The following is a 21975-nucleotide window of genomic DNA, read 5'->3' on the forward strand; positions in this document are numbered from 1 at the left end:
AAAATTATTTAAAAAAACCGCATTCAAAGTATATTTTACTGGTGTGTGAAATGTTTCTAACATCATGTTATCATGTCTAATATTAATAAGTATTAACAGCATTATGAATGTGACCTTTGAAGTTCAGGGGGTCAAGGTCAGTATGACAATTAGTCATAATAGAAATTGTTTTAAAGCAATTTTCATTGAATTGATTGGTCTTGCTTGCAGATTATTAAAACTATATGAATGATGAATAAATTTCATGAACATTGAACTTTGCTGGTTTGTGTTGTTATTGATAATATGTCTTATTTATTTAATAGTGAATTACCAAACAACACTGCAGTTCTGATCAGAAGCTTCAAAATCACAAGTGACAAAGATTGTGGAAAAAAAATTATAAAAAAATTTAAAATGAATTTCATATATTACAATAAACCTCTTTACTTTCTCTTATTCAATTTTTCATATCCATATTTTTTTCAACTATTTATTCATGAATACAAAGAATTGTGATCAAGTGCTCTAACTGACAAACATGCATTCATAAGTTCGGTATACATTTTTATAAATCATTCGTGAAACACATGTGCTCGAGCTCTTTCACAAAATTACATGAAAATTTGTATTAACAAAAATAAAATGATCTTTAGTGCAGTCTCCCTTGGAATAATGCAATACATTTTGACATGAAATTATTAAAAAAGCAGGTTGTTATAGTGATGTGATAAATAGTATCTTAAATTTGTGTTGATTTCATATGAGATTTTATGAAACTCATTTCAAAGTTTTAATTTTTGCTCGCCAAGGCTCACAAAAATAAAAACTTCTTTGGCTCTTTTCATAGAATTTTATATGAAATGAACGCTCATTTAAGATCCTATATATATCAAAAAATTCTCTTCATTACTTCATTTGATCCCACCTGAAGGTGAGGCCTATTGTAAATGCTGTGGAATTTTTCAAACTGTTTATAGTTTGAAAATTTTTGCATTTTGTATCAATCTCCAATGAAATTGTTGACACGTCAAAATTTGCCATATTTGTTACATAAGTGTATGGATGTATTAGCAGAGATAAAATAACAGCAAAATAGGCGAAAATTTCTGTGAAAAATTTCTTGTTTATGATTATATTGATAACGGCCTCAGATTTAGATAGGAGCGTGACCTAGCACCCCCTTTTCCTGAGAGATTTTTAATTTCATCATCTACAATTTACGAACACCATGTCTCACAGGCGTCACTCTAAAAAATAATACACACATACATCTAGACTTAAAGTAGAACTAACGCATGAATTTATTGCTGGTTTCTACAACAAGTAAACGTCGTTTTACGATGATCAAAAGTATGCTGGGTGTGAAAATGTTTACATGGCCAACAGAAGATGTTGTGTCCACTAAAGCAGAGGAAGGAGTTTGCAAAGTGTAGCAGGTTTTTAATTCAATCTGATTAGTTTTAATTGTGCTATAGCAAGGATTTATAAGTGAGAAGGATTCCTCACCGTCTCTTTACACAACTAAACACCAAGTGAGACGCCTACGAACCGGGAATAAATACCATTTTTCTCAACAAATACTTGTCTTATCTAGTCAAATGAAACACCAATGTAAATTTAATTAAATTTCACAACGTTTAGTACATGCTTTAAGGACGGAAGATTTAGAAGAAATGTACTTGGTACATAGTGATACAGTCGCCTTCTACTCTTGCCCTGTTACTTTTGGTGCGGTAGACCACTCCTAGTGGAAGTATTGGTAGGGTTCCTTGGAGAGAGAACCTGAGTTGGTCTGTGTTCCGGGCGAACACGTTTGAAAGGGGGGAGTAGTGTAGCAGGTTTTAAAGTCCCATTATGTTTTTGTACTATATTTAATCATAAAAAATTACCAAATTTTGCCAAATGATAGAATTGATATTCTTATGGCGATATTTCTTATTTAAAAAATGCGTAGTTAATCCGGATTGTAGCAATGATGGAGGAATACCAAGGGATCCTGTTGTTACGCTCTGTTGGTGCCACAGTCCACACGTGGGTAAGCATCACACATAAGAACCGCTTTGTATAACCTTTGACCCAAGGTATGTTTGTTAACTGATAGATGTTGACAGACGACGCTAATGCATTGTCATCCTATTTTCTTCGTTTTTAGAAATGAATCTCTTTTAAACATTAATTAAAATCCTACTTAAACCTTCAAATCCTTTAAAAGCTATTATCAGAGATTGGTCATATAAAAACACTTAGGGAGTTAACCATGGAAAGGCAATTGCTTGTGAATAAGCAAGCATTGAGCAAACAAACAGTTTTGAACAAGATCATACAATGCACTCTACACAGGTAAGAGAGAAGCAGGTACACCCGCTTGATTAAGAGGCAACCGAGGGTTATTCTGTACTTAGTAATACTTCGGTCTTTTGTAGTTTTTGCCTTTTATAACGATGAACATTGTAAAACATTGAATAAATCTAAACATGTTCTAAATTTACCTGTGGTGTCGCTGGGATTTACCTGGTGATTATCTGGGCACATAGGCTATTTTCAGACATACGCATGTGTGTGTTCTATTTATATATATTTTTAATATACATTTCTGTCGAAACTGAACATATTTTAACAAATTAAATAAAGATAAATTCATAAGGATCATTGATGTTTAGTTTGTAGAGCATTCATAAAAACATCATGGGACTATATTGTACATAGTCAATTTTTGCAAAAGGGAGATTTACAGTACCATTAGAATTTTATTTAGCTCTTTTTTATTTTGAAAAAAAACATGAGAGGTCACAAAAATTGGAATGGAACCTAGATTACTAGAAAAGTGAAAGTTGTGTATACATGCATGTTTTGTGCCGCTGTACCTCAGTACTCTCAGTACTTTGATTATGCAGCTTGCAAACGGGTAAGGAGAGATAACTCGTCTATGATTGCAAAGATGGTGGCAACTAATTAAACATGATAAGCTTAACCTTATGTTGAAATAATTTTAACTTGGTCATATCTTAAGAGTCGGAAAGGAAGTTGTATAACTTATAAATAAAAAACGATAACCTACAGTAGATGGAAAAAAATGTATCGGAAGAAAAATGAGATATATTGCTGACTCCGATTCAGAGTGGATTTGAGATTTGGTTTGGACCCACGCATCCAAACATCCGGCTGAGTCAGGCGCGGCTAAAATAGCTGAGGATTTTGACAGATCTGTAGAATGCAGAGGCTAACGTCGCTATTGTGGATTATTGTGCTTTTGTGCCATTACCATCTGGTGTGGAGTTGTAAGTAGTCATAAATAATGACTTCTTGGTGTTCTCGCCTCAGAATTTGTACCAAATTTACCACATTTTTGCTCACCATCATCAAAGTGAAAGTGGGATTTCACTAGTCCGCTAAAACTGACCATAATCGCGATAATTTTGAGCCTGCACCTGTTCACTTTTCTGCATGTCACCCTGGAGTCACTGTCACTGATCTCACTGGCATTTATAACCTATTATCTCAAATAGAAATCCAACAAATGGCGTACTGGAAAGTTCTAATCGTGCAATTAAATCTAATTAGCAGACAGATCTACATAATTCATTTTTATTCAGAAATATTAATTTTATGATATTCGATGCTTGCTTACAATACAGATAATAATGTCACATTTGCTATTTTTAGTAGCTAGTCTAAGCAAAAATATTGATATCACTGTAATATAATGGCAAATAGATTCACTTCATCACGGTTGAGTGCAACAATTTTCCATACTGGGTAGCAATAGCATTCTTTATGCCTGACTGGACATCATCTATTTCCTACTTGCTACAGGCTACGTTATGTTGTGAATCGAAGTGCCACATAGATTTAGATTTAGCTTTTTGTTTACTGTTTTGGCATTTAAAAAAATATAGAAATTGCTCAGTAATAAATGTGGCACAATTAATGAACAGCTAATGAAATATATATAGCACAGTCTATACGAGTATGTTAGTTAAGGTTGATTGATATAGAGAATATATGGTTAGTATCTTAAAATACAAGGTTTATTTCGGTGTGAGACTTAGGAAAGCCGAGGTGACAAGGCTTTGCCGAGTCATCTCGGTTTTCGGTGTCGAGCACTAAAATAAAACTTGTATTGTAAGAATCTAACTAGTGTTGGGAATCGGTTGAAATTTTATGGTTGATCATCAATTTTATTTAACCAATCAATGATCAATTAAAATCAATTATTTTTTTTCTTGATGTATAAATAATTCTAATATAAAAATTTCCTTCAAAGGCTTATGTTTGTGAGGCCTCTCTGTGCTGTCATGTTTTCATGTCGCTTATTTTCTTCACAAATCGTACTCATCTGAATGTTTACATTAAAATTACTACGTAGTGCTTATGTGCTCTTCAATTCGTCTAGACGCTTAAAATTTGAAATGATATGAGTGACAACCACACACAAGAGAATGATTTTAACAAGTTGGCTATGATTGTTTTGCAAAACATGTTTTAGTGATCAGCTAACTTTATAATTTTGTTTATCATGGTGTCGGAAAATTTGGACAAATTCAATTACAGATTTCTTACTCGAATGATACTCGACGAACTCAATTAATCGGAACACCACTAATTCTGTTTATCCTGCAACCATTATGACAGTCAAAACAAAAGCAAAGTACCAGTTATTTACATGGTTTCACTTGAACCAATGCGCTTTTTAATGCAAAGGAAAAGATTCATTTACTGAACCGAATGAGTATGTACTGGGACTACCCATTTTTACTACCAGGGGAAATGTATAAGGGCATTCGCAGTACTAGTAATTCTATTCAGGATATAATATCACCGAAACAAAATGAAAATATTAAAAAAAAAATTTACTCTTCATTTACCATCAGTGAATCACTTTTTAGCGGGACTGAAGGATATTTCATTCACCGGAAGATTGAAGTTCATGGTCAAATTAAAAGATGTTTCGTCATATGTGGAACAAATTCATGTGTTCGTATTGGCGCCAATAAAGAATTTCGTATTCACGAATAAAGCACAAGTTTATCCTGCAGTAGTTATCCATCGCGGTATGTTGGGCAGTTGCAGGATAAATATATAATTACGGAGGTTAAGTAACTATAAGTTGAAACAATGCATCCTATATAGCCTATAGGTACTAAGGTAGTATAAACTTTTAAGCTTTGAGGTAATTAGCATGTAAATGATCGATCAATTATGATTTTACCAAAGACTATCAATTATATATATATGTAACCCTGGTCAATACTAGACGCAATATATCGCTCAGCTAGGGAGAACTTCTCTTTAGCTCGATCGGTTGAGCGTCAGACTAGTAATCCAGAGGTCCCGAGTTTGATCCCTGGCAGAGGCAGGTATTAAATTTAATGTAAATCCTGCACCCTGTTACATATATGTTAATTGATTATTTAAAATAGGAGATAACTGTGCTTATTTTTTATTTTTCAGAACCTTTATTATGTTTATATTGGTGCAAAACCACATTTTAAAATGCCTTAGACATGTTGGAAACACAATAATTAAAAAATACTTCTTAGTTGACATACGATTTATCTTTCTAAAATTCTACAGAGAAACTAAAAGCTGAAATATACAAATATAGGAGAATTTTCTATAATTGGTATCCAAATTATAAAATTGATAATTAGTACCAGTTGGTTGTCCAAAACCAATTATTGATTGTGATTTTACAACCGATTTGCGACACTGCCATGTAGGATTTTTTTATGGTGAGTCCAAAACAATAATTTTCAAATTGATTGATCATCGTGTCCCAGTACAAAGAAGTTTTGATGAGTCCAACAGAAACTCAATGCATATGAGGGTTTGGAGATTCCAAATGGACATAGTAATGTATGATTTACCATGATCATTTATTTATGCCTTCAGATGATTATGATGTCAGTTATCATGTCACAAAACTCATGTTAAAGTATGATCACCAAAAGGTAAGACTTAACAACAGTAAATCATACTTTACTTTACCCAAAACATTCTGTTAAAATATTATGTGTAAATTAGAACTGCAAATATAAACCTACCTGTAGAATCAGGAAGATGGCTTGGTAGTCTGCGTAAGGAGAGAAATTGTAATTTATGTAAATCAAATATTTGCGATGAATTTCATCTTTAAGTTTTTAAATGTGAACACGAATCAGTGATGTTTTTAAGAAATACATTTATTCTAAAATGCTACTATACTTATATATAATTACTGAAGTCAAGACAAAATGCAAGGAATGTTAGAGATATATTTAATGCAAAAATCTTACATAAGATATTGCAGATTCTTGGAAAAATCATGTAAATTAATTCAAAAATAATCATCATGTTTATGACCTAATTAAACCTATTCAATGTCCTTGTTAATTTTTCAACTTTAAAAATACATGCATTGTTTAAGAACTCAAATATTTTGATTACTGTACGCCATGTATCATATATGTATTTATGTGTCAAACCTTTTGTAACACACTGTTGTACATGTGTCAGAGTGAAAAAAATAAACATGAAACCTTTGGAAATTAAAACCTCTGTATATATTGATACATATAGCTACACTGGCAGGGAAGATAACTCTTGAAATAGGCACAGACGAAACAGAATTTGGATTGTACGCAATAAGTACCAGTACAATTTTTTTCTGATTTGATAATCACATTGTTATTTAATGGATTGATTATAATATTAAGTTTTATGGTCCAACACGACATTGGTTTCTAAAAATAAAGAGGGTTCAAGAAGTACATGTTTGAGTGAATTCTGCATGAATTTTGTCTTTATATTCATTATTATTTTTCTTTCATTATTATTTTTCTTGGAAAATAATGTACATGTAAAAACTTTCTTCACAATTTCAGAATTTGTGAAACAATATTTTTTGTCCTAAAATTGAAAACAATTCATCATACATTCCTATCATTATGAAAAATCATACATTTTACATTTTAGCCGGTATTACTGACAAACTCCGCTACTATGAGACGATTAAAGCATCTGACATCAGAGTACGTGTTAGGCGCAGTGCTGACCAACACCGAGGATTTGATATGAAAGAAATCTGGTTAAACACCATGGGCAAGTAAGTATATCACTTTGCAGAAGTTAGCTCTTGATCTGCCAAGAAAACGGAAATTTTGTACAAATGGTAGTACAATGGTATATATTATAAGTATTCTTTATAGTAAATCCAGCATAGTTTCTGAAAATATTGTTAAAATTTACCAAGAAATTAGTAATTTTGATATGCAGTGACATCACAAAGTTGTATTTGATGCCATTGATACAGCCTTGGGCGACATTCTTGAATGTATTAATTATATATACAGTAAAACCCCTTAACTCGAACCCAGATTCCTCGAATACCCCCTATTCGTCGAACTGGTCGTACGGTCCCGACGGTCTCCCTATATAATCTATGTAACAAAACCCCAGATAGCTCGAACAGCTATTCGTCGAATACCCCTTATTCCTCGAACAGAATTATGTCCCCGTTTCATCAAATACATAGTATTTACCCATGTATTCGTCGAACAGGTGTTCAGCCCTTGAGATTTTTTTATCTGTGTCACACCTGACTGCACCGACCGACATGGATAATTGCTCACTATCTTGTGTTTATACAGTTGGCGTGTCGAGCCTTTAGGTAATTAAGAGATTAACGGTGTCATTATTACCTACCTACACGATCGCAAGTAGTTGTTTGATGCTAACTTTATTTGAGTATTTCAGAAAAGGCATTAAGTTATTGATGTTTCTCTCGTAATAATCTTCGCTGTAAATACGAAAATACGGAAGTTGTTGATCCGTGTTAATAGAAAGTACGCATTGTGAAATGACAAAAGAGGTGGAAGATATTGCTGACGTCCGCCTAATTATAAAAGTTTATTTTTTTTAATTTCTTTGTTGGTTTCATTCGACAGGCTAACACAATGTTATTTATCGAAAGATGTAAACGATATCAAACGATATATGCAAAGAATGTTGAAAGATAGGGTAATTAAAATGTCATTGTCGTGCATTGTTTGTCATAGTTTGAGACCGGACATTTTGACTGTCGATAGTAACGAACCTCGGATGAGTGGAATACCCCGTATTCCTCGAACTATTGACCTGGTCCCCTGCTGTTCGAGTTATAGGGGTTTTACTGTGTGTGTCTATGTCTGGAATGGGAGAAATACTGATGCATTAGCTGTATTTTTGAAAAAATGGCTGACATAAAGCACCTTGAAGTTTTATAAATCAAAGTATCTTAATACACTGTGACTTTAATTTTTTAAAGTTAAACCCAAAATTTTACTAGTCTGACTAGTCTAAATTAAATATACAGCTGTTTTGTTTCAGCACTTCAGTCACTATGAGTTTACGATATTTTGAAGGCAAATTCTCGCAAAATCATGCATCCGGACTGAAATAATCGCATACAGAATGCACTCAAAATGTGTTGAAAAATGCAATTGACCAATGTAAATATAGTACATAATATTTACCAATTTTAATTAGTTGTGGAGCCACTAGACCAATTGGACTAGTTCAATACAATTGGCAATAGTCCGGCCATAAAATTACAAGTCGTGGGCATCAGACTAGTGCTTAAAGTCGCAGGCTGTTAATATGTCAATTTCAAGATAATAAAATGATGTGGGCAAGATATGATTTACCGTGGAGTAGTCTTACCTTCTAATGGTTGTGACGTTATATTTTGACGTGCATTTTGTGATGTCACAATCACCAATACTGCACAGGTCATGATATTTTTCTGTTGACGGAACATACATTAAATGTAGAGTATGTAGTGTGATTGAGTAACTTACCCGAGAGTACCTGTTCACATAAGTAATCAACAGTGTGTAAATTTATTGACCTTTATACAAACGGAAATAACTAATTACACATACATCTTGACAAATGTTTGTGTGTTAAATTTTGGTACTTTCGTGCCAAACACCAAATAAACCAAAATATGACCATATCCAAAATATCCCAAGTTACAGTACTTTAATAGCTGTACTTTAGTTGACATTACAACTTTATTGTTAATCCAATTAAAAAAATGTACCTCTGTTTTTATTTTCAGCTTAATTTCATATCTTTTCAATTATATACTGGTATGGATGTGCCATTACCTTTATATATTGACCACAAAAAAACAAATGTATTAAGAATTATAACTATGATACATTACACTGATAGTCTGATACATGTACTGATTTTTTCCCCCAGAGATTTCCACCTTGCATTACACCAGTCTCCTGTATTAAGTTCAAACTTTAAAGCAACAGCAATTAATGGTGACAGAAAAGAAGTATTTGCTGTTGACAGAAGTAAATTTCTCTCAGGACGACTTTATGGTAAGTACAGTGTATAAATTTGAGAGTGTTGTAGTGTGAATAGTTTTATGGAAGCAATATCTTACAAGATAAGTTTATTTTAAATATGATTTTGATACTGTTTGATTAACTTCAATATTTGGGATGGCAATTCATAAAACATACTAATTATTCAATTCAAAGTGTTCTTTTGAAAATTGAATGTTTTACAACTGATGTAAAAAGATGTCATATTATAGGTGCTGTTTTTCACCTGGATAATGCTATTTTCTAATTGATTTTGTGGGATATCACGGTTGCTGGAAATATTAAAGCTGTAAAATAAGATTTATGTGGTAGTTAATGTATTCTCTTTAGTCTTATAACAAAAAACAAAAAAAAACAATACAAAATTTCTTGTTAAAATTTCGCTTCATATAAATCAAGTAATTATCGTTTTGCAAAAATAACAGAAAAAATAGACAGAAATGTACTGGATGATTTCTCATGAAAAACTATTTCATAAAAGATGGTAACATTCAGATATCGCAAAGCTTCAAGTTCTGTATTTTTCTGTGATTCAGATGACCCGGACTCCTCGGTACATGTCCACTGGGACGGTGAGGTTATGACGGCCAGTATAGCCACTCAGGACGAGGTCTATTTTGTGGAGGTAAGTTGTAGGTAAATTAAAGCAACGTTTTTCCTGAGTACTTTAGAAATAATCAAAGATTGATTTGGGGAGAAATTTTCATGCAATTTCGACAAATTATAAAATATAGATTACCACTAATTTTGAGAAGCATTGTTTCTGATTCAAAACAATGAGGCTATTATAATATCAATGCTTAATTCTTATCTATAATATAGTTATATACATTTTAAAACCTGATGGTAGCATTACTGATGAATTTTTTTAGATCATTTGATTCAATGAAATACTAGTTTACAAAACATACATTTGACTAAAACATATCCAAAAGAATTAAAATATAAATTTAATTTGTAACTTATCTACTTTGGCTGCACATAACCTGTTACTGAAGTAAATATATTAGAACGTTATAGCAGAAGGGGAGGTAATTATACTGAATAGTGTGTATTATGAACTTTAATGTTGAGTTTGATGCAGTGCCCTGTTTACAATAACATTACAGCCATCCTGGAGACACTTCCCTCCTTCTGTCAATTACTCCATGTTTACAATGTATATTACAGCCGTCCTGGAGACACTTTCCTCCTTCTGTCAATCACTCCATGTTTACAATGTATATTACAGCTGCCCTGGAGACACTTCCCTCCTTCTGTCAATCACTCCATGTTTACAATATGTATTACAGCCATCCTGGAGACACCTCCCTCCTTCTGTCAATCACTCCATGTTTACAATGTATATTACAGCCGTCCTGGAGACACCTCCCTCCTTCTGTCAATCACTCCATGTTTACAATGTACATTACAGCCATCCTGGAGACACTTTCCTCCTTCTGTCAATCACTCCATGTTTACAATGTATATTACAGCCGTCCTGGAGAGACTTCCCTCCTTCTGTCAATCACTCCATGTTTACAATGTATATTACAACCATCCTGGAGATACCTCCCTCCTTCTGTCAATCACTCCATGTTTACAATGTACATTACAGCCGTCCTGGGGTACCTCCCTCCTTCTGTCAATCACTCCATGTTTACAATGTATATTACAGCCGTCCTGGAGACACCTTCCTCCTTCTGTCAATCACTCCATGTTTACAATGTACATTACAGCCGTCCTGGAGACACCTTCCTCCTTCTGTCAATCACTCCATGTTTACAATGTATTATTACAGCCGTCCTGGAGACACCTCCCTCCTTCTGTCAATCACTCCATGTTTACAATGTACATTACAGCCGTCCTGGAGACACCTCCCTCCTTCTGTCAATCACTCCATGTTTACAATGTATATTACAGCCGTCCTGGAGACACCTTCCTCCTTCTGTCAATCACTCCATGTTTACAATGTATATTACAGCCGTCCTGGAGACACCTCCCTCCTTCTGTCAATCACTCCATGTTTACAATGTACATTACAGCCATCCTGGAGACACCTCCCTCCTTCTGTCAATCACTCCATGTTTACAATGTATATTACAGCCGTCCTGGAGACACCTCCCTCCTTCTGTCAATCACTCCATGTTTACAACATATATTACAGCCATCCTGAAGACACCTCCCTCCTTCTGTCAATCACTCCATGTTTACAATGTATATTACAGCCGTCCTGGAGACACCTCCCTCCTTCTGTCAATCACTCCATGTTTACAATGTACATTACAGCCATCCTGGAGACACTCTTCCTCCTTCTGTCAATCACTCCATGTTTACAATGTACATTACAGCCATCCTGGAGACACTTCCCTCCTGGAGACACCTCCTCCTTCTGTCAATCACTCCATGTTTACAATGTATATTACAGCCGTCCTGGAGACACCTTCCTCCTTCTGTCAATCACTCCATGTTTACAATGTATATTACAGCCGTCCTGGAGACACCTCCCTCCTTCTGTCAATCACTCCATGTTTACAATGTATATTACAGCCATCCTGGAGACACCTCCCTCCTTCTGTCAATCACTCCATGTTTACAATGTATATTACAGCCATCCTGGAGACACCTTCCTCCTTCTGTCAATCACTCCATGTTTACAATGTATATTACAGCCGTCCTGGAGACACTTCCCTCCTTCTGTCAATCACTCCATGTTTACAATGTATATTACAGCTGTCCTGGAGACACCTTCCTCCTTCTGTCAATCACTCCATGTTTACAATGTATATTACAGCCGTCCTGGAGACACCTTCCTCCTTCTGTCAATCACTCCATGTTTACAATGTATATTACAGCCGTCCTGGAGACACCTCCCTCCTTCTGTCAATCACTCCATGTTTACAATGTATATTACAGCCATCCTGGAGACACCTTCCCTCCTTCTGTCAATCACTCCATGTTTACAATGTATATTACAGCCGTCCTGGAGACACCTCCTCCTTCTGTCAATCACTCCATGTTTACAATGTATCATTACAGCCGTCCTGGAGACACCTCCCTCCTTCTGTCAATCACTCCATGTTTACAATGTATATTACAGCCATCCTGGAGACACCTTCCTCCTTCTGTCAATCACTCCATGTTTACAATGTATATTACACCGAGACACTCCTCCTTCTGTCAATCACTCCATGTTTACAAGTACATTACAGCCGTCCTGAGACACTCCCCCTTCTGTCAATCACTCCATGTTTACAATGTATATTACAGCCGTCCTGGAGACACCTCCTCCTTCTGTCAATCACTCCATGTTTACAATGTACATTACAGCCGTCCTGAGACACCTCCTCCTTCTGTCAATCACTCCATGTTTACAATGTATATTACAGCCGTCCTGGAGACACCTCCTCCTTCTGTCAATCACTCCATGTTTACAATGTACATTACAGCCATCCTGGAGACACCTCCCTCCTTCTGTCAATCACTCCATGTTTACAATGTATATTACAGCCGTCCTGGAGACACCTCTCTCTCCTTCTGTCAATCACTCCATGTTTACAATGTATATTACAGCCGTCCTGGAGACACCTCCCTCCTTCTGTCAATCACTCCATGTTTACAATGTATATTACAGCCGTCCTGGAGACACTTCCTCCTTCTGTCAATCACTCCATGTTTACAATGTATATTACAGCCGCCTGGAGACACCTTCCCTCCTTCTGTCAATCACTCCATGTTTACAATGTACATTACAGCCGTCCTGGAGACACCTCATCCCTTCTGTCAATCACTCCATGTTTACAATGTATATTACAGCTGTCCTGGAGACACCTTCCTCCTTCTGTCAATCACTCCATGTTTACAATGTATATTACAGCCATCCTGGAGACACCTTCCTCCTTCTGTCAATCACTCCATGTTTACAATGTATATTACAGCCGTCCTGGAGACACTTCCCTCCTTCTGTCAATCACTCCATGTTTACAATGTATATTACAGCCGTCCTGGAGACACCTTCCTCCTTCTGTCAATCACTCCATGTTTACAATGTATATTACAGCCGTCCTGGAGACACCTCCCTCCTTCTGTCAATCACTCCATGTTTACAATGTACATTACAGCCGTCCTGGAGACACCTTCCTCCTTCTGTCAATCACTCCATGTTTACAATGTATATTACAGCCGTCCTGAGACACCTCACTCCTTCTGTCAATCACTCCATGTTTACAATGTATATTACAGCCATCCTGGAGACACCTTCCCCTTCTGTCAATCACTCCATGTTTACAATGTATATTACAGCCGTCCTGGAGACACCTCCCTCCTTCTGTCAATCACTCCATGTTTACAATGTGTATTACAGCCATCCTGGAGACACCTTCCTCCTTCTGTCAATCACTCCATGTTTACAATGTATATTACAGCCGTCCTGGAGACACCTCCCTCCTTCTGTCAATCACTCCATGTTTACAATGTATATTACAGCCATCCTGGAGACACTTCCCCCCTTCTGTCAATCACTCCATGTTTACAATGTATATTACAGCCTCCTGGAGACACCTCCTCCTTCTGTCAATCACTCCATGTTTACACATGTAATTACAGCCAGTCTGGAGACACCTCCTCCTTCTGTCAATCACTCCATGTTTACAATGTATTATTACAGCCGTCCTGGAGACACCTTCCTCCCTTCTGTCAATCACTCCATGTTTACAATGTTATTACAGCCGTCCTGGAGACACTCCCTCCTTCTGTCAATCACTCCATGTTTACAATGTACATTACAGCCGTCCTGGAGACACCTCCCTCCTTCTGTCAATCACTCCATGTTTACAATGTACATTACAGCCGTCCTGGAGACACCTCCCTCCTTCTGTCAATCACTCCATTTTACAATGTTACATACAGCCGTCCTGGAGACACCTCCTCCTTCTGTCAATCACTCCATGTTTACAATGTACATTACAGCCATCCTGGAGACACCTTCCTCCTTCTGTCAATCACTCCATGTTTACAATGTACATTACAGCCGTCCTGGAGACACCTCCTCCTTCTGTCAATCACTCCATGTTTGTTTGGAGACAATGTACTCCATGTTTACAATGTATTACAGCCGTCCTGGAGACACCTCCCTCCTTCTGTCAATCACTCCATGTTTACAATGTACATTACAGCCGTCCTGGAGACACCTCCCTCCTTTTGTCAATCACTCCTCATGTTTACAATGTACATATTACAGCCGTCCTGGAGACACCTTCCTCCTTCTGTCAATCACTCCATGTTTACAATGTACATTACAGCCGTCCTGGAGACACCTTCCTCCTTCTGTCAATCACTCCATGTTTACAATGTATATTACAGCCATCCTGGAGACACTTCCTCCTTCTGTCAATCACTCCATGTTTACAATGTACATTACAGCCGTCCTGGAGACACTCCTCTCTTCTGTCAATCACTCCATGTTTACAATGTAATACAGCCGTCCTGGAGACACCTCCCTCCTTCTGTCAATCACTCCATGTTATTTTACAATGTATATTACAGCCGTCCTGGAGACACTTCCTCCTTCTGTCAATCACTCCATGTTTACAATGTAATATTACAGCCGTCCTGGAGACACTCTCCTCCTTCTGTCAATCACTCCATGTTTACAATGTACATTACAGCCGTCCTGGAGACACCTCTTCCTCCTTCTGTCAATCACTCCATGTTTACAATGTATATTACAGCCGTCCTGGAGACACCTCCTCCTTCTGTCAATCACTCCATGTTTACAATGTACATTACAGCCAATCCTGGAGACACCTCCCTCCTTCTGTCAATCACTCCATGTTTACAATGTATATTTACAGCCTCCTGGAGACATTTCCTCCTTCTGTCAATCACTCCATGTTTACAATGTATATTACAGCCATCCTGGAGACACCTTCCTCCTTCTGTCAATCACTCCATGTTTACAATGTATATTACAGCCGTCCTGGAGACACTTCCTCCTTCTGTCAATCACTCCATGTTTACAATGTATATTACAGCCGTCCTGGAGACACCTTCCTCCTTCTGTCAATCACTCCATGTTTACAATGTATATTACAGCCGTCCTGGAGACACCTTCCTCCTTCTGTCAATCACTCCATGTTTACAATGTACATTACAGCCGTCCTGGAGACACCTCCCTCCTTCTGTCAATCACTCCATGTTTACAATGTACATTACAGCCATCCTGAGCCGTCCCTGTCAGAGACACCAATGTAATTACAGCTCCTGAGACACCTCATCCCTTCTGTCAATCACTCCATGTTTACAATGTGTACATTACAGCCGTCCTGGAGACACTCTTCCTCCTTCTTGTCAATCACTCCATGTTTACAATGTATATTACAGCCGTCCTGGAGACACCTCCCTCCTTCTGTCAATCACTCCATGTTTACAATGTATATTACAGCCATCCTGGAGACACCTTCCTCCTTCTGTCAATCACTCCATGTTTACAATGTACATTACAGCCGTCCTGGAGACACCTCCCTCCTTCTGTCAATCACTCCATGTTTACAATGTATATTACAGCCGTCCTGGAGACACCTCCTCCTTCTGTCAATCACTCCATGTTTACAAATGTATCATTACACCGTCCCTGGAGACACCTTCCTCCTTCTGTCAATCACTCCATGTTTACAATGTACTATATTACAGCCGTCCTGGAGACACCTCCCTCCTTCTGTCAATCACTCCATGTTTACAATGTACATTAACAGCCGTCCTGGAGACACTCTCCCTCCTTCTGTCAATCACATCCATGTTTACACACACATATTACAGCCGTCCTGGAGACAACTTCCCCCTCCTTCTGTCAATCACTCCATTACATGTATATTACAGCCAGTGGGAGACACCTCCCTCCTTCTGTCAATTCATGTTTCAACCATCCTGAGACACTCCCTCCATGTTTACTCCATGTACAATTACATTACAGTCCTGGAGACACCCTCCTCTCCTTCTGTCAATCACTCCAATGTACATTACAATGACACTCTCACTTCCTTCTGTTTCACTCCGTGTTTTCCTTAACATAACAGCCGTCCTGAGACTTTTCCTCCTCTTCTCAATCACTCCATGTTTACAATGTATACTATACAGCCGTCCTGGAGACACCCTCCCTCCTTCTGTCAATCACTCCATGTTTACAATGTACATTACAGCAGTCCTGAAGACACCTCTCTCCTTCTTCAACAATCCATGTTTACCTCAATGTATATACACGCCGTCCTGGAGACAACTCCTCGCTCCTCCTTCTGGCAATCACTCCATGGTTTACAAACATATATATGCAACCGTCCTGAAGAGACACTCACCTCCTTCTGTCCTCTCCTGTTAACAATCTACATAACAGCCGTCCTGCAGACACATTCGTCCTGCCTTACACAAAACACTCCATGTTTACAATTGGTAGTTCAGCCGTCCGGGAGAGACTTCCTCATGCTGTCAACGCAGCCGCTCCTTGATTTACATTGTATATTACAAGCCATCCTGGAGACACTTCCTCCTTCTTACAAGCAGACCATGTTTACAATGTAGTTTTACAGCCTGCCTGTGGACACTTCTCCTCCTTCGGTCTCAATCACTCCAGAGTTTACTCAATGTATAAGTTTACATGCTTGCCTGGAAGCGCTTCGCGCTCCTTCTTGTTAATCCACGTCCTTTATGACTCAAATGTAACATTATAACAGCCATCCGGAACCAGCTTTTTCCTCCGACCTCTGTCAATACACTCCATGTTTACCAATGTATATATTTACAGCTTGCCGTCCGGGACGACAACCTCCCGTCCTACTGTCAATCACTCCCATGTTTACAATGGTACATTACGTGCAAGCCGTGCCTGAGACACCGTAGTCCTCCTCTCCTTCTGTCATCACTCCAATGTTGTCAGCAATGTATATTATCAGCCGTCCTGGAGACACCTTCCCTCCTTCTGGTCAATCACTCCATGTTTACAATGTAATTAATTACAATCCATCCTGAGACTCTTTCCAGTCTTTTCTTTCAATTCACTCCATGTTAAACATGTACATAACAGAGACCGTAGCCTGAGACTACCTTCCTCCTTCTTTGTCAATCACTCCATGTATTAAATTGTATTACAAAAGCCGTCCTGGAGATACCATCTCCCCTTCTGTCAATTCACTTCAATGTGAGCGAATGTACACTTACAGCCGTCCAGGAGACAACTCGCGCTCACAACTCTCCTCCTGCTTGCTACCAACATCACTTCCCATGTTACAATGTAAAAATTACAGCCATCCTGGCACACCACCTCCGCCATTCTTGTCAATACACTCCATGAGTTACAATGTATTATTAGACAACCCTTCCTCGGAAATACTCCCTCCTTCTGTCAATCACTCCCATTGTTTACAATGTAGTATTACAACCGACCCCTGGAGATACCATCCCTCCGTCTGTCAATTAACTCATTGTTAACAACTGTACATTACACAGCCATCCTGGAGACAAACCCGTCCTGCACCTGCTGTCCAATCACCGTCCATGTTAAATTGTAGTAACAGGGCCGTCCTGAAGACACCTCGTCTCATTCTGTCCTTCACTCCATGTTTTACAATGTACATTCACAGCCGGCCTGGAACACCTTCCTGACCTTCTCTGTCATCACCTCACCATTTTACAAATTATAATACACACCTCCTAGATCAGGCGCTCACGTCTCTCTGTCAATCACTCCATTGTGAGATTTGACAAGTGACATTACAGCCATACCTGGAAGACAACCTTCCTCCTCTTCTGGCAATCCACTTCTATGTTTACAGTGTATTATTACAGCCGTCCATTGAGACACCTCCCCTCCTTGCGTCACAGGACTCCAAGTATACAATGTATAGTTCTCTCATCCCCTGGATAACCGGTCCCCTTCATCAATCAGCAATGTACGTTTAACAATGTCACATAACACACCATCGGGAGAGACACTTCCGTGCCTCCGTATCTGCAATGCAAGGCACAGGTTACATGTAATAATTTAAGCGTTAATCGAGACAACCACTCCCTCCTTCTCTGTCATTCAACTAAATCCATAGTATTACAGATGTAATAGTACAGCCATCCCTGGAAAGGCATTCTCCTTCTGTCAATCACATTCCATGCTGTACAACATATATTTTCTCTCTATGTTTTACAATGAAACATTACAGCCGTCTGTGAGGACACGCTCCATCAATTGTACAGTCACTACCACGTGTTTACAACATATATTGCAACCCTCCTAGAGATACCTCCTCCGTATTTGTCCAATCACGGTACATCCAGTGTTTAGTCATGCTACAGTACAGCGTCCTAGAGACAACCACCCCCTTCTGTCAATCACTCCATGTGTACAATGTACATTACAGCCGTCCTGGAGACAAACAAGTTACCGTTCTATTTTTTTTCTTTTTTGTCATCACAATATCCATGTTTCCAATGCCAGTACAGCCGCGTCCTGGAGACACTCGCTCCTCTGCATCTGTTCAATGTTGTACTGGCATGTTATACAAGTTTATATTCCAAGTCATCCTGAAGACTTCAGTCCGTCTGTCAGGACCTAAATGTACCAATGTAACACTAAACACCGTCCCTAGGGATAAAGTCATCATCAACGCCTACAGTCAATCACTCCATGGGTTTGTCATATAGTCAACATCAAAGCTAGAGTTTATATTTGATGTAGTAAGATTCAGGTGCATCCGGTTTTAAAAAATTAAAGTTTGTGTAATAGTGTTACCATGTAGCTTAGGACTGAAAAGATATCACCCATTATTAATTCTGACATCAAGACATACAGTATCATAGTTTGTAAATAGACACATCAAAGACTACAGTAGATAGTAAACATTCAAAATCAAAATTATTAAGTATGATATCTCTAGTATAGAAGGTCAAGCCTACAGTATCATGAGTTTGATAAAAGGTCACCATCAAATGACTACAGTATATAGGTTTTTTGTAAAGTAAAGCATCATCAAGACTGCAGAATATAGTTTTGTCATATATCACCATCAAGCCTTGAGTATATCGTTTGTAGTATAGTCACCATCAAGACTCACAGTATATATTTTGTTTATAAGTCACCATCAAGCCTCCAGTATATAGTTTGTTATAAAGTCACCATCAAGCCTACAGTATATAGTTTGTATAAAGTCATCATCAAGCCTACAGTAGTTTTGTATAAAGTCACCATTACAAGTATATTGTTTGTATATAAAGTCACCATCAAGCTACAGTACAGTAGCTCCAAGTAAGTTTTGTATAAAGTCACCATCAAGCCTCATGGCTACAGTATATAGTTTGTATAAGTCACCATCAAGACTACAGTATATAGTTTGTATAAAGTCACCCATCAGCCTACCAGTATATAGTTTGTATAAAGTTCAACATCAAGCCTACAGTATATAGTTTGTATAAAGTCACCATCAAGCCTACAGTATATAGTTTGTATAAAGTCACCATCAAGCCTACAGTATATAGTTTGTATAAAGTCACCATCAAGCCTACAGTATATAGTTTGTATAAAGTCACCATCAAGCCTACAGTATATAGTTTGTATAAAGTCACCATCAAGCCTACAGTATATAGTTTGTATAAAGTCACCATCAAGCCTACAGTATATAGTTTGTATAAAGTCACCATCAAGCCTACAGTATATAGTTTGTATAAAGTCACCATCAAGCCTACAGTATATAGTTTGTATAAAGTCACCATCAAGCCTACAGTATATAGTTTGTAGTCAACCATCAAGCCTACAGTATATAGTTTGTATAAAGTCACCATCAAGCCTACAGTATATAGTTTGTATAAAGTCACCATCAAGCCTACAGTATATAGTTTGTATAAAGTCACCATCAAGCCTACAGTATATAGTTTGTATAAAGTCACCATCAAGCCTACAGTATATAGTTTGTATAAAGTCACCATCAAGCCTACAGTATATAGTTTGTATAAAGTCACCATCAAGCCTACAGTATATAGTTTGTATAAAGTCACCATCAAGCTACAGTATATAGTTTGTATAAAGTCACCATCAAGCCTACAGTATATAGTTTGTATAAAGTCACCATCAAGCCTACAGTATATAGTTTGTATAAAGTCACCATCAAGCCTACAGTATATAGTTTGTATAAAGTCACCATCAAGCCTACAGTATATAGTTTGTATAATAGTCACCATCAAGCCTACAGTATATAGTTTGTATAAAGTCACCATCAAGACTACAGTATATAGTTTGTATAAAGTCACCATCAAGCCTACAGTATATAGTTTGTATAAAGTCATCATCAAGCCTACAGTATATAGTTTGTATAAAGTCACCATCAAGACTACAGTATATAGTTTGTATAAAGTCACCATCAAGACTACAGTATATAGTTTGTATAAAGTCCCATCAAGCTCAGTTATAGTTTGTATAAAGTCACCATCAAGACTACAGTATATAGTTTGTATAAAGTCACCATCAAGCCTACAGTATATAGTTTGTATATAGTCACCATCAAGACTACAGTATATAGTTTGTATAAAGTCACCATCAAGCCTACAGTATATAGTTTGTATAAAGTCACCATCAAGCCTACAGTATATAGTTTGTATAAAGTCACCATCAAGACTACAGTATATAGTTTGTATAAAGTCACCATCAAGACTACAGTATATAGTTTGTATAAAGTCACCATCAAGCCTACAGTATATAGTTTGTATAAAGTCACCATCAAGCCTACAGTATATAGTTTGTATAAAGTCACCATCAAGACTACAGTATATAGTTTGTATAAAGTCACCATCAAGCCTACAGTATATAGTTTGTATAAAGTCACCATCAAGCCTACAGTATATAGTTTGTATAAAGTCACCATCAAGCCTACAGTATATAGTTTGTATAAAGTCACCATCAAGCCTACAGTATATAGTTTGTATAAAGTCACCATCAAGACTACAGTAGCATATAGTTTGTATATAGTCACCATCAAGCCTACAGTATATAGTTTGTATAAAGTCACCATCAAGCTTACAGTATATAGTTTGTATAAAGTCACCATCAAGCCTACAGTATATAGTTTGTATAAAGTCACCATCAAGCCTACAGTATATAGTTTGTATAAAGTCACCATCAAGCCTACAGTATATAGTTTGTATAAAGTCACCATCAAGCCTACAGTATATAGTTTGTATAAAGTCACCATCAAGCCTACAGTATATAGTTTGTATAAAGTCACCATCAAGACTACAGTATATAGTTTGTATAAAGTCACCATCAAGACTACAGTATATAGTTTGTATAAAGTCACCATCAAGCCTACAGTATATAGTTTGTATATAAAGTCACCATCAAGCCTACAGTATATAGTATAGTTTGTATAAAGTCACCATCAAGCCTACAGTATATAGTTTGTATAAAGTCACCATCAAGACTACAGTATATAGTTTGTATAAAGTCACCATCAAGCCTACAGTATATAGTTTGTATAAAGTCACCATCAAGCCTACAGTATATAGTTTGTATAAAGTCACCATCAAGCCTACAGTATATAGTTTGTATAAAGTCACCATCAAGCCTACAGTATATAGTTTGTATAAAGTCACCATCAAGCCTACAGTATATAGTTTGTATAAAGTC

General features: G+C 37.2%; 1 protein-coding gene across 1 annotated transcript in view; it reads left to right on the top strand.

The window, feature by feature from the left end:
* The first annotated feature begins 3102 nt into the window (after positions 1-3102).
* The window catches only part of LOC138334428 (ADAM 17-like protease), a 62361-nt gene continuing 43488 nt past the window's right edge, over positions 3103-21975 (top strand). Inside the window, exons 1-5 of the mRNA XM_069283093.1 lie at positions 3103-3260; positions 6937-7066; positions 9208-9335; positions 9878-9966; positions 10695-10805. Of these exons, the coding sequence (XP_069139194.1) occupies positions 3194-3260; positions 6937-7066; positions 9208-9335; positions 9878-9966; positions 10695-10805 (525 nt within the window). The 5' untranslated portion in view covers positions 3103-3193. The remainder of the gene's footprint in view (positions 3261-6936; positions 7067-9207; positions 9336-9877; positions 9967-10694; positions 10806-21975) is intronic.

Source organism: Argopecten irradians, chromosome 11 (genome assembly GCF_041381155.1).
Source record: "Argopecten irradians isolate NY chromosome 11, Ai_NY, whole genome shotgun sequence".
Taxonomy (NCBI): domain Eukaryota; kingdom Metazoa; phylum Mollusca; class Bivalvia; order Pectinida; family Pectinidae; genus Argopecten; species Argopecten irradians.